At 43.3% G+C, this 14,093-nt stretch overlaps 1 protein-coding gene across 3 annotated transcripts in view; it reads right to left on the bottom strand.

Annotated features, from left to right (window-relative positions):
• The window catches only part of thsd7ba (thrombospondin, type I, domain containing 7Ba), a 919,481-nt gene that overhangs the window by 553,531 nt on the left and 351,857 nt on the right, over positions 1–14,093 (bottom strand). For all 3 annotated transcript variants that reach the window (XM_087989223.1, XM_087989224.1, XM_087989222.1), the window contains one exon: positions 13,677–13,925. In XM_087989223.1, the coding sequence (XP_087845349.1) occupies positions 13,677–13,925 (249 nt within the window). The remainder of the gene's footprint in view (positions 1–13,676; positions 13,926–14,093) is intronic.

The raw sequence follows: 14,093 nt of genomic DNA, 5'->3' as shown, positions 1-14,093 counted from the left end.
TGGTGCAGAGTGAGAATAGCCAGTAGTTGGTGGGTGCAGTGCAGAGGGGGAATAGCCAGCAGTTGGTGGGTGCAGTGCAGAGGGGGAATAGCCAGCAGTTGGTGGGTGCAGTGCAGAGGGGGAATAGCCAGCAGTTGGTGGGTGTGGTGCAGAATGGGAATAGCCAGCGGTTGGTGAGTGCAGTGCAGAGAGGGAATAGCCAGCGGTTGGTGGGTGCAGTGCAGAGGGGGTATAGCCAGCGGTTGGTGGGGGTGGTGCAGAATGGGAATAGCCAGCGGTTGGTGAGTGCAGTGCAGAGAGGGAATAGCCAGCGGTTGGTGGGTGCAGTGCAGAGGGGGAATAGCCAGCAGTTGGTGGGCATGGTGCAGAGTGGGAATAGTCAGCGGTTGGTGGGTGCAGTGCAGAGTGGGAACAGCGAGCGGTTGGTGGGTGCAGTGCAGAGGGGGAATAGCCAGCAGTTGGTGGGCATGGTGCAGAGTGGGAATAGCTAGTAGTTGGTGGGTGTGGTGCAGGAGGGAATAGCTAGTAGTTGGTGGGTGTGGTGCAGGGGGGAATAGCCAGCGGTTGGTGGGTGCAGTGCAGAAGTGGAATAGCCAGCGGTCGGTGGTGCACTGCAGAGTGGGAATAGCCAGCAGTTGGTGGGTGTGGTGCAGAGTGGGAATAGCCAGCGGTTGGTGGGTGTGGTGCAGAAGTGGAATAGCCAGCGGTTGGTGGGTGCAGTGCAGAGGGTGAACAGCCAACAGTTGGTGGCCGTGGTACAGAGTCGGAATAGCTAGCGGTTGGTGAGTGTGGTGCAGAGTAGGAATAGCCAGTGGTTGGTGGGCGTGTTGAAGAGTGGGAATATCCAGTGGTTGGTGGGTGTGGTGCAGAGGGGGAATCGCTAATGGTTGGCCAGTGTGGTGCAGAGTGGGATTAGCTGACGGTTGGCGGGTGTGGTGCAGTGTGGGAATAGCCAGTGGTTGGCAGGTGTGGTGCAGTGTGGGAATAGCCAGCGGTTGGCGGGTGTGGTGCAGAGTGGGAATAGCCAGCGGTTGGCGGGTGTGGTGCAGAGTGGGAACAGCCAGCGGTTGGTGGGCATGGTATGGGTTGACCAACAGGCGATGGGCCTGGAGTGGTCGGCCTCTCACAGATGGTGGTCAGTGGCTTGCGAGTCTAGTTGTGGTCGGCCAGTGCGGGAGGGACCAAGACCCAGTCCAAAGGGGTAGCCATGGGCACCCATATAGGCCCCAGCTATGTCTGTCTCTTTGTTGGCTACGTAGAACAGTCCATCTTCCGTAGTTACACCGGCACCACTCCCCACCTCTTCCTTCGCTACATTGATGACTGCATTGGCACCACCTCGTGCTCCCGCGAGGAGGTTGAGCAATTCATCAACTTCACCAACACATTCCATCCTGACCTTAAATTTACCTGGACCATCTCTGACACCTCCCTCCCCTTCCTGGACCTCTCCATCTCCATTAATGACGACGGACTTGACACTGACATTTTTTACAAACCCACCTCTTCCCACAGCGACCTGGATTACACCTCTTCCCACCCTATCTCCTCAAAAATGCCATCCCGTATTCCCAATTCCTCAGCCTCCGCCGTATCTGCTCCCAGGAGGACCAGTTCCACCACAGCACACACCAGATGGCCTCCTTCTTTAGAGACTGCAATTTCCCTTCCCACGTGGTTAAAGATGCCCTCCAACGCATCTCGTCCACATCTCGCACCTCCGCCCTCAGACCCCACCCCTCCAACCATAACAAGGACAGAACCCCCCCGGTGCTCATCTTCCACTCTACCAACCTTCGCATAAATCAAATCATCCGCCGTCATTTCCGCCACCTCCAAATGGACCCCACCACCAGGGATATATTTCCCTCCCCACACCTTTCCACCTTCCGCAAAGACCATTCCCTCCATGCCTACCTGGTCAGGTCCACGCCCCGCAACAACCCACCTTCTCCTGCCACCGCAGGAATTGCAAAAACTGCGCCCACACTCCTCCCTCACCTCTATTCAAGGCCCCAACGGAGCCTTCCACATCCATCAAAGTTTTACCTGCACATCCACTAATATCATTTATTGTATCTGTTGCTCCCGATGAGGTCTCCTCTACATTGGGGAGACTGGACGCCTCCTAGCAGAGCACTTTAGGGAACATCTCCGGGACACCCACACGAATCAACCTCACCGCCCTGTGTCCCAACATTTCAACTCCCCCTGCCACTCTGCCGAGAACATGGATGTCCTGGGCCTCCTTCACCGCCGCTTCCTCACCACCCGACGCCTGGAGGAAGAATGCCTCATCTTCCGCCTCGGAACACTTCAACCCCAGGGCATCAATGTGGACTTCACCAGTTTCCTCATTTCCCCTTCCCCCACCTCATCCCAGTTCCAAACTTCCAGCTCAGCACTGTCCCCATGACTTGTCCTATCTGCCTGTCTTCCTTCCCACCTATCCACTCCACCCTCCTCTCTGACCTATCACTTTCATCCCCACCCCCATTCACCCATTGACCCATGGTACTCTTTGCTACCCTCCCCCATCCTCCTCTCTGACCTATCACCTCCATCCCCACCGCCACTCACCTATTGTACTCTATGCTACTTTCTCCCCACCCCCCACCCTCCTCTCATTTATCTCTCCACCCTGCAGGCACTCTGCCTCTATTCCTGATGAAGGGCTTTTGCCTGAAATGTCGATTTTCCTGCTCCTCTGATGCTGCTTGAACCACTGTGCTTTTCCAGCACCATTCTAATCCAGAATCTGGTTTCCAGCATCTGCAGTTATTGTTTTTACCACGCGTGGAAAACCCCCAGCGTGGAGTGACTGCAGGCTATATGGGGATTGTAATGTTTATCTTTTAAATTTATTTATTTGTTTTCCCAATTTATACTATGAAGAACTGTAATGTAGAACTTTTGGCTTATTTACTTGTTTCTCTATTTTTGTACCTAATCTATTTAGATTCCATTCCCTACAGCGTGGAAACAGGCCCTTCGGCCCAACAAGTCCACACCAACCTTCCAAAGAGCAACCCACCCAGACCCATTCCCCTACATCTAATACTACAGGCAATTTAGCATGGCCAATTCACCTAACCTGCACATCTTTGGATTGTGGGAGGAAACCAGAGCACCCGGAGGAAACCCACGCAGACACAGGGAGAATGTGCAAACTCCATACAGACAGTTGCCTGAGGCGGGAATTGAACCCAGGTCCCTGGGGCTGTGAGGCAGCAGTGCTAACCACTGAACCATTGTGCCGCCCTAAACCACCGTACCTAAGATTTGTAACTGGATGCCTTATACCTAAGATGGCCCTGCATATGACAACATTGCACACATTTCACTGTACGTCTGTACCTTTCTTCTTGAGCACACATGACATTAAAATCTAATTATCCTAATGTGTATTATGATTTATATTTGAAAGCATTAAAATATTATGCATATCATTCAGAATTACAAAACTGTATGTTTGTCCTTTATTAATGATGGTCCCAGTGATTGATGAGATGGATAACTGGAATTAACTACAACATGAATTTTGCTGATGCTTTATCATGTTTGAATGCGTTTCCCAATTGAGCTCGTATTAACAAGTTATGGCATTAAAAACATACAAAGTTAAAACCGCAGCAGTCAAGATTGCATGGCAAGTTAAAAAGTGTAAGAAATTTTAGATTGTTTATTGTTGAAGTTGAGGCTGTAATTAACTCAACTTTGGTTCAGTAGACCTGACACTGACTGGAACTACCTCAGGCACTTGGAAAATGTGTGAAGTATACTAATGATATTCTAGCTTTCTGAATATACTACGCTACATTGAGTGCAGTTCAAAACTTTCTAGACAAACAAAAAATACTTGTATACTCCAAAACAACATTTTGTATTGTCAGTCTGTTCATCTGAATTGCCTATTTTGAGCATTATTTTTAGATAGGCAGGGGACAGACTGCAAGTTACTACAACAAAATTACGTTGATTTCATTACAATCATTGGTCACTCAGTAAGGGGGTGATTGCAAATCAACTAAAAGGAAGCTTCTTGTGGTTTATGCCCATCATGGTATCATGCATGAGCAGACAAAGAAGAAAAAAAATGAACATAACCTTCCCTTGCCAGCTGCACACTATAAAATATATTGGATAAGAGTGTGATTTTCTAGCAGCAATTTCATCTCAGGATTCAAATGATGGCTACAAATTGTTTGAGCTTCCTTCTGGTGGCTTATGCAACATCTAAATTGTTCAATGAATAGCACATCTGGTAATCACTTCCACACATTAATTATTGTCTTCACTTACTTCTATTTACTTTTCTGGGACCAATCATTAGATACAGCAATCACTCTTTCACTGATACATCCTCATGACATTGAAGTAACCTTTGGGCTCATATGATTATATTTATTAAAGATGATTACATATCTCTTCAACACAACAAATCATTACTTCCCACTCTCTCCTCAGAATCATGTTTGATTTATAACTGTCCAGTTGAGCTACCTTGTAGAATATTCAATTTTAATCTGAAAATTACCTGAAAATAGAAAAGAAAGCCTTTTTTTGGCTGGAATCACAGAATCATTATGGCACAGAAGGAGTTAAGTCAGCCCACCTTGCCTGCACAGACTCTTCAAACAAGCATCACTACCTTGTGCCAATCTCCTGCTATTTTCATATACCCTTGCATATACCATTTCTATTCAAACAATCATCTAACATCTTTTTGAATGCCTCAATTCAACCTATTTCCACCACACTTCCATTCAGTACATTCCATACCCTAACTACCTGAACTAAGTGAAAAAGGTTTAAAGGTTTTCCCCACATCACCTTTGCTTCTTTTTCAGATCACTTTAAATCCATGTCCCCTCATCCTTGTTTCCCTCCCTAGTTATCCTATCCAACCTGCCCTTGATTTTGAAAGCCCCTATCAAATTCCTCTGGTAGGTATAGGGAATGCTGGATGACTAAAGAAATTGAGGGTTTGGTTAGGAAAAAGAAGAAAGGATATGTCAAGGACAGACAGGATAGATCAAGTGAATCCTTAGAAGAATATAAAGAAAGTAGGAGTATACTTAAGAGGGAAATCAGAAGGGCAAAACAGGGACATGAGATAGCTTTGGCAAATAGAATTAAGGAGAATCCAAAGGGGTTTTACAAATATATTAAGGACAAAAGGGTAACTAGGGAGAGAATAGGGCCCCTCAAAGATCAGCAAGGTGGCCTTTGTATGGAGCCACATAAAATGGGGGAGATACTAAATGAATATTTTGCATCTGTATTTACTGTGGAAAAGGATATGGAAGACATAGACTGTAGGGAAATAGATGGTGACATCTTGCAAAATGTCCAGATTACAGAAGAGGAAGTGCTGGATATCTTGAAACGGTTAAAGGTGGATAACTCCCCTGGACCTGATCAGATGTACCCGAGAACTCTGTGGGAAGCTAGAGAAGTGATTGCTGGGCCTCTTGCTGAGATATTTGTGTCATCGATAATCACAGGTGAGGTGCCGGAAGACTGGAAGTTGGCAAACGTGGTGCCACTGTTTAAGAAGGGCGGTAAAGACAAGCCAGGGAACTATAGACCGGTGAGCCTGACCTTGGTGGTGGGCAAGTTGTTGAAGGGAATCCTGAGGGACAGGATGTACATGTATTTGGAAAGGCGAGGACTGATTTGGGATAGTCAACATGGCTTTGTGCGTGGGAAATCATGTCTCACAAACTTGATTGAGTTTTTTGAAGAAGTAACAAAAGAGATTGATGAGGGCAGAGCAGTAGATGTGATCTATATGGACTTCAGTAAGGCGTTTGACAAGGTTCCCCATGGGAGACTGATTAGCAAGGTTAGATCTCATGGAATAGAGGGAGAACTAGCCATTTCGATACAGAACTGGCTCAAAGGTAGACGAAGGTAGAAGGTGGTGGTGGTGGTGGAGGGTTGTTTTTCAGACTGGAGGCCTGTGACCAGTGGAGTGCCACAAGGATCACTGCTGGGTCCTCTACTTTTTGTCATTTACATAAATGATTTGGATGCGAGCATAAGAGGGACAGTTATTAAGTTTGCAGATGACACCAAAATTGGAGGTGTAGTGGACAGCGAAGAGGGTTACCTCAGATTACAACAGGATCTGGACCAGATGGGCCAATGGGCTGAGAAGTGGCAGATCGAGTTTAATTCAGATAAATGCGAGATGCTGCATTTTGGGAAAGCAAATCTTAACAGGACTTATACACTTAATGGTAAGATCCTAGGGAGTGTTGCTGAACAAAGAGACCTTGGAATGCAGGTTCATAGCTCCTTGAAAGTGGAGTCGCCGGTAGATAGGATAGTGAAGAAGGCGTTTGGTATGCTTTCCTTTGTTGGTCAGAGTATTGAGTACAGGAGTTGGGAGGTCATGTTGCGGCTGTACAGGACATTCTGGTCTCCTTCCTATCGGAAAGATGTTGTGAAACTTGAAAGGGTTCAGAAAAGATTTACAAGGATGTTGCGATGGTTGGAGGATCTGAGATACAGGGAGAGGCTGAACAGGCTGGGGCTGTTTTCCCTGGAGCCTCGGAGGCTGAGGGGTGACCTTATAGAGGTTTACAAAATTTTGAGGTGCATGGATAGGATAAATAGACAAAGTCTTTTCCCTTGGGTCGGGGAGTCCAGAACTAGAGGGCATAGATTTCGGGTGAGAGGGGAAAGATATAAAAGAGACCTAAGGGGCAACGTTTTCACACAGAGGGTGGTACGTGTATGGAATGAGCTGCCAGAGGATGTGATGGAGACTGGTACAATTGCAACATTTAAGAGGCATTTGGATGGGTATATGATTGGGAAGAGTTTGGAGGGATATGGACTGGGTGCAGGCAGTTGGGACTAGATTGGGTTGGGATATCTGGTCGACATGGACAGGTTGGACCGAAGGGTCTGCTTCCATGCTGTACATCTCTATGACTCTATGACCTCTTCTCTCCAAACAGAACAGTCCAGAATTCTTCAATCTATCCTCATAACTAAAGTAATTCAAAGAAATTAAAGCATTGTAACTCTCAGTCTTGCCAGACAGAATCTTTGTATTCTTGTTTCTGCCAGAGGGGAAGATTCATAGAGGAATTCAGATCTTGGTTCCTGGATGATCATAGTCCTCCTATCCTGCTGTGTCTCTATTCAAGGAGCAGTTATTTCACTGGATATTTACTATGTATCAATCTAGTTATTGTCTGGTTTCATCCATGTGCTGTTATGTTTAGCATTGGATCATCATCTGTAAGTATAAAGTGGAAAGATTCTCCAAAATGTTTTACTCCTCAAATGGTTAATTTTGATGAGCTAACAGACTTCCTGCTTATTTGACATTTTTACTTGATCATTTTGGAGATACTTGTAACTTGTGGTACAAATTCCATTTTTTTCTTTTGGTGGAGCTTTAAGTATCTATTTAGAGAACTCAGATTTGAATCTAATACTTCATCCATTTAATACTAAATAGGCAGTTGTAAAGCCTGTGCTGCCAAAGTCACATTTGAATATGCGATTCCCAGCATCCTGACCATTCACATTAATGAAGAAGGGCCTGTGCCCGAAACATCGAATCTCCTGTTCCCTGGATGCTGCCTGACCTGCTGTGCTGTTCCAGCAATAAAGTTTCAACTTTGATCTCCAGCATCTGCAGACCTCACTTTCTCCTCATTCACATTAATCACAAGCAGGGCATACAGGAAGAGAGTGTAAGCAATTCAGTCCTTAAGCATGTTCCTTGTTTCAATTAGATTATGACTCTTCTGGATTTCAACTCCATTTAGGTGCCTTAATTTCATATTTCCCAATAACCTGGGCTGACAATGATATCAAACATGCACTGCTAAGAGCAACACAGATTCAAAGTCATCTGTTAAGTTTAATTGATGATTGGGTTTTAGACCTACAGTAAAAAAAATTACTGCTACTATTTGTTTGGCACACCACAAAAGCAATATAAACACCTCACAATGCATTACAAGGGATTCATTCAATCAAACAATTCTGCTGACATTAAACTGCTCAAGATTCACTGTCTTTGAAATTACTGCCTTGAGCACAATGATACAATGCATTGCTAACCATATATGATATTTTGTATAAAGTCAGGAGTCATACAACACCAGGTTACAATCCAACAGGTTTATTTGAAATCACACAAGCTTCCTGAGTGCAGCCCCTTTGACAGGTGCAGTTGACTGAGAAGCAGTCCTTTGAAAGTTTGCAATTTCAAATAAACCTGTTGGACTATAACCTAGTGTTGTGTGATTTCTGACTTTGTCCATCCCAGTCCAACACTGGAACCTCCACATTATACTTTGCATAGTTTACTATAGAGCTTTTCCTCTGACCTATACTACAGTATTTCTGTATAAATCCATATTGCATATTTCCCAGTTACCTTTTTCGAATGTGAGAATATGCAGAAGTTGACCATCTATGAAATTAAAATTATGAACATTTCTTAGACAGGTTTGTGATGGGCAGACAATTCTGAAGCAGTCCACCCATACCACTTTAAAAATAATTACCTTCTGGTCGTTTATTGTAATGCCAAAGGAGGTAAAACAGTTAGCTATTCTTTGCATTACTGCTTGGAAAATGGAAATATGTAGCAAACAGTGAAATTTTAACACTTTTGTGATTTGTTATAATTCACCTCTCATAAACTGTACTTACTTTTTTCTTTTATTTATTCATGAGAAGTGGAATTTGTTGGCTGCACCAGCATTTATTGCCAAACCTTAGTAGCCCTTGACAAGGGAGTGGTAATCTGACTCCTTGAAGCGTTGCAGACAATTTGGCATAGGTAGATCACAATAGCATAGAGACATATTTGCAAGTCAGGATGATGTGTGGCTAAATGGGGAAATTATAAGCAGTGATGTTCCCATGTGTTTGTTGTCCTTGTCCTTCCAGATGGTGGTGTTCATGTGTTTGGAAGATGACATCAATGGAGCTCTGGTGAAATCCTGCAGTGCAAATTATAGGTGGTACATATTGCTGCTACTCAGCACCAGTAGTGGAGGGAGTAAATGTTTTTGGATCTGGTGTCAATCAAATTGATGCTTTGTCCTGGATGGTATCAAACTTCTTGAGTGTTGTTTGAGCTGCCTGGATGGCTGCAACTTATGTTGGATGGGTATTTATTTGATGTTGTATTCATTCAATGTTGTGCTTTAGATTTTATGGAAAGCCATGCACTGAAACAATGAGTGGAGCACCAGATAAGAATAATGGTCTTGAGTTACCAGCCACTCATTTGAAAGCTCATAAGTTGATGACCATCTCATAGTCTCAATTAATATTGTATCTTTTAAATACTTCAGCACTATCACCAATAAAGCAGAGGAAGATAGATCTAGGGTCCATTAACTACAGTACTCCCACAGGCTGCAATCTGTGCCTAGTCTTTTTCTGAGTAAAGCACATTTTTGTCAAGCAGGAGTTATGGTTTCATTAGATTTCCTAATTTCAATTCCCAGTAAATTTTTAATATCTAACTTTGAACCAGATAATCTCGCCAAGTGGTATTATCAGCTTTGATTTTCAGGATAACATAATCATTGAAACTAAGGTGAGCTTTACCACCTACAGGTCTACAGTGTACTTATGCCAGTGTACTTATGCCAAGCACTGTTGTGTTCTATCCTCCCATTGAAGCCAGGATAACAAGGTCAATATCATCCCAACCCTCCATCTGCAGAACCCCATGCCCTTCTTTATCTGACTATCTCCCATCTGATATATTGAGTTGTATCTCCTCCGCATTCTAGCATGCTGCCTACAGTCCCCATGAATGACTTCCTCAATTTCTCTGTCACAGCAGTGGCCCCTGACAACCCTCCCCTTGATTTTCATTGAACATGCCCCAAGATGCACCATGGGGCCCATGCCCTGAACCAACCTGGAATGACTGCATCCCGCACCTCGCTAATAGGTGACCAGAGCAGTGATTGATCTCTGTGCAGTTTACCAATCCTACTGATCCCAGACTTCAAACAAAAAATGCTGGAGATCACAGCAGGTCAGGCAGCATGCATGGAAAGAAAGCAAGCTAATGTTTTGAGTCTAGATGACTCTTCCTCAGAGTTGAAGTGAAGTGTGAAGAGGGCAAATTTATGCAATAGTGGGTGGGGGGGAATGGGTAGGTGATGAATGGGGGTTTGGTGGTGGAGTGCTAGGTAAAAAGGATGTTGATAATTTACATTAAGTGATCAGACCCTGCAGGAATGACCATGGCACACTCCCAGACTGTAAGCATATGAAACAAGTGATTCTGAACCCATCCCAGCTACTTGACTAATTTCCTGAAGCCCTTGGACTGATATCAAACAATAACTGCTAACTATCAACAGTTCCTTTCAACTTGTCTGTGACTACTCCCTTAGACTGAAAATCTAGCTATTTGCTTGAAGCACATTCAGTATGTTTGTCACATAAACTGCGGGTAAATGTTGTAGCAGTTGTGACATTGATAGAGCATGGTGCCATACAGGAACATGTCCACCGCCTTAACTCATCATTGCTGATGAACATGACAAGCAGCCTGGCTTCGTGATGCAGGACAGAAGGACTGTGAGCCTTTAAGTTCTGAATGAGGCACTAATGCACAAAAAGGCAAAGCAAGGCATTGATTCTATAAGCATCTAAGTGAGTGAGCACTCGAAAGCAAGTTAAGAGCCATACTCTGTTCTCATTCATGTGCTGACTATCTGTGCCTGCACACAAAGCAGCCTGGCAGCAGCATTACAATGGGAGGTATTGGTGTGCTGTAGAGTGCGGTGTTGAAATGCTGTATGATAAGTGAGTCAAGATGTGATGTTATAATGTGGCGAAGGTGGTTGTTGTCCCATGCCAGCCTCCATTGATAAGGGATACAGGTAATTCCTGCTGATGGAACATGCTCTGAAATGTTGGGAAATACTGGCCAAAGCAGATAACAAGCAAGGACACCAGCTCATTGCTGCTGCCAGGTACCCACTCAGATTTTAATGTCAGGAATTGTTACCATCTAATTTCATGCCACTGCGTGGAAAAATAGCAAACTGCACATAAATCAGGTGAGATTAAGTAATAATATTAATTAATACATGTAAAGCAGTCCCTTACTATTCACTAGCTAGAATTGCATTGTGTCCTTAAAACTTATGTGCAGAATTTGACTTTATCATTCTTACTGTATTCTTCTGTCTCATCATTGCCCACATTGATTGGTTGATTGCTTGATTGATTGATTGATTGATTTATTGTTATGTGTATCAAAGTACAGTGAAAAGCTTTGTTTACAAGCAATACAAGGAGATCATGGTAAGCATGGATGTATAGGTCAAAAAGACTTTGACAGAGGCATACGGGTTACATTGCACAGGACGTGCACTAGGCAAGATCAACACCAGCAAAATCAGCATCATTTGAGGTTAGAGAGTCTATTCATCAGTTTAATAACAGCCAGGAAGAAGCTGTTCCTGAACCTGCTAGTGCTTGTGTTCAAGCTTCTGTATCTCCTGCCTGATGGAAGAGGTTGTGGGAGATAATTACCGGGGTGGGATGAGTCTTTGATGATGTTTGCAGCCTTTTTGCGATGGCAAGGTGTGTAAATAGAGTCCATGGATGGAAGGCTGGCTTCCATGATGGTCTGGGTTGTGCACGCCACCTTCTGTAGTTTCTTACGGTCCTGGGCAGAGCAGTTGCCATACCAGGCCATTATGCACCCAGATAGTATGCTCTCAATGGTGCACCTGTAGAAGTTGGTGAGGCTCCTTATGGACATGCCAAATTTCCTGAGCCAACTGAGGCAGAAGAGGTAATGTTGTGCCTTCTTGACTGTGCATCTACATAGGAAGCCCAGGACAGATTGCCGGTTATCGTCACTCCGAGGAACTTATCACTTTCAATCCTCTTAAACTCTGCTCTGTTGATTTGATGGGAGCATGTTTTCCTCCTTTCTTTCTGAATTCAATTATCATTGTTCAGGTGCTGAGAAAATTCCATGTATAATTCTTTTAAGTAGCATTTTCAGGTTCTATTTTTAATCACATTGTGTAGATTTTTTTCCCTTCCAAAGTTCGAGGCATCTTGATCATTACTTTACGATTGGGTTTCTGGTTTCATAATTGCAAGTATTAACCTCAACTCAATTAACAAGCAAGAATTAATTGATTGAAATAGAAAAAGGCGACAGTTTGGATTGCAGTGGCCAAACTAATTAAAACCATGATAAAAATAATCAGTTGTAATTTTACTGCAGGTTGGCTTTTATATCACAATGTTCTATCACAGTTCTCGCTAAACAATTATCTTTATTTAGCCTCAACTCTGCAGTGTACAATGGGAGGGCCCTCTTTAACCTTGAAAAACTTCAAATTTCAAATCCTAGCCATCACCAAATCACTTCCTTAATTGGTTACAATCCTATCTTTCAGAAGATTCCACCAATGATGTGTCATCCTTAATTTTCTTAATGTGCTATTTACCAGTTCTCAAAGTGGAAACCATAGAGAAGTTACCAAACTGAGAGAGGATATTCAGAACACATGACTGTAGCCCTGCAAGTTACAGTGCTTCAGGTGCGGATCCAAGTTGCTTATAAATGAATTGAGGGTTTCTGCCACAACCACCAAATTCAGCAGTGAATTCTAGTTACTCACCACCTCCTGGCTGAAAAGGCTTTTCCTTATGCCCCCTCTATTTCCTTCCACCACACATCTCAAACCTGTATTTCTCAGTGCTTGCTCTATTCACAGGGCCTTCCCTCCATCCACACCTCAATCTATCCAAGCCACTCACTTTTTTTTACACCTCAATTTAAGTGCCCCTCAACCTCTTCTTTTCTAAGGAAAACAACACTATCCTATTCAATTTTTCCTTATAACTGCAATTTTCAAACCTTGAAAACATTCTAGCAAATCTCCTCTGAGCTCTCTCAAGAGCAATAATGCCCTTTCAATAATGTGGTGACCAGAACTGTGCACAAAATTAAATCTGTGGCCTAACCAGTTCCTATGTAAATTCAGTTTTTCATCCCTATTTTTATATTCTATACCTTGTCAAGTTGCCTCCTTTAGCACCTCATCTACCTTTGTTGCCTCTTTCTGGGACCTATGGACATGCTTTCCATTCATTGTGTACTCCTAGGTTTGTTTGCCCTACCACAATGCATAACCCCACCTTCTCCAGATTGAATTCCTTTTGTCACTTTTCTGCCCACTCATCTGTGATCATTCCTGCAGCCTAGCTCTTGAATTTCTTTCAATTCAAAATAACAGCTCATACCCCATTATTCCAACAATGACTGACTATGTGATTCCACCCTACTAAGTCTAAGTCTTCATTGTTCTGCTCTTCAGAATTCTCTTCCTATTATATTTCTCAACACCTTCAAATCTATCATTACTGCTCTCTTCCAGCACACTTTCTAATTATATAAGTTTTTCTGTACCTGTCAAGTGAACACATTTCCATCCTGTCTCGGTATGCAAGACATTTTGCAATATTAAGACCACTGCCTAAGTTCCATTTGGTGTATTACAATCCTGTAAAAGCATATTGAGGAAATGTACAACTGCTAAAGAATGATTAGCAACAGAATTATTTGAGCATAAACTATGCTTTACTATTGCTTTACTATTGCTTTAAAAATCAATGAATTCATAAGTCAGACATACCTCTGACATGGTGGTAATCTTTCTCCTCCAATATTACAAGTTTCTTTTTCCTCGAGATTGGGACAATCTTTGCCGCCACCTATAGCTACACACTTTATGAATCGAATCCTGCTTCTATACCCTGGAGAATAGTCAGACGATCGACAAGTCTTGGTGCATGAATTCCATTCAGACCATTCAGAAAAGTCACAATCACGAGGCATAACACATGATTGAAAGATTGCAGGGGTGTCACCACGAATACAAAGGCTAATGACAAAGAAACAAAAGAGACAGTATGTCAGTAATCAAAAACCTAATAGATTTTGAGTATATTCACCAGACATAAATCCTTATTAAGAAAAAAAGTTATTTATAATTGTGAATGGATTCCACACACTGGGTGAATGATTTAATTGTCCTATGGTCAGAATATTT

Source organism: Chiloscyllium plagiosum, unplaced genomic scaffold (genome assembly GCF_037043375.1).
Source record: "Chiloscyllium plagiosum isolate Xiang-an unplaced genomic scaffold, Cpla_swu_hap1 HiC_scaffold_7, whole genome shotgun sequence".
Lineage (NCBI taxonomy): Eukaryota > Metazoa > Chordata > Chondrichthyes > Orectolobiformes > Hemiscylliidae > Chiloscyllium > Chiloscyllium plagiosum.
Note: the sequence above shows the minus strand (reverse complement) of the source record. Positions and strands in the feature narration are given on the sequence as shown.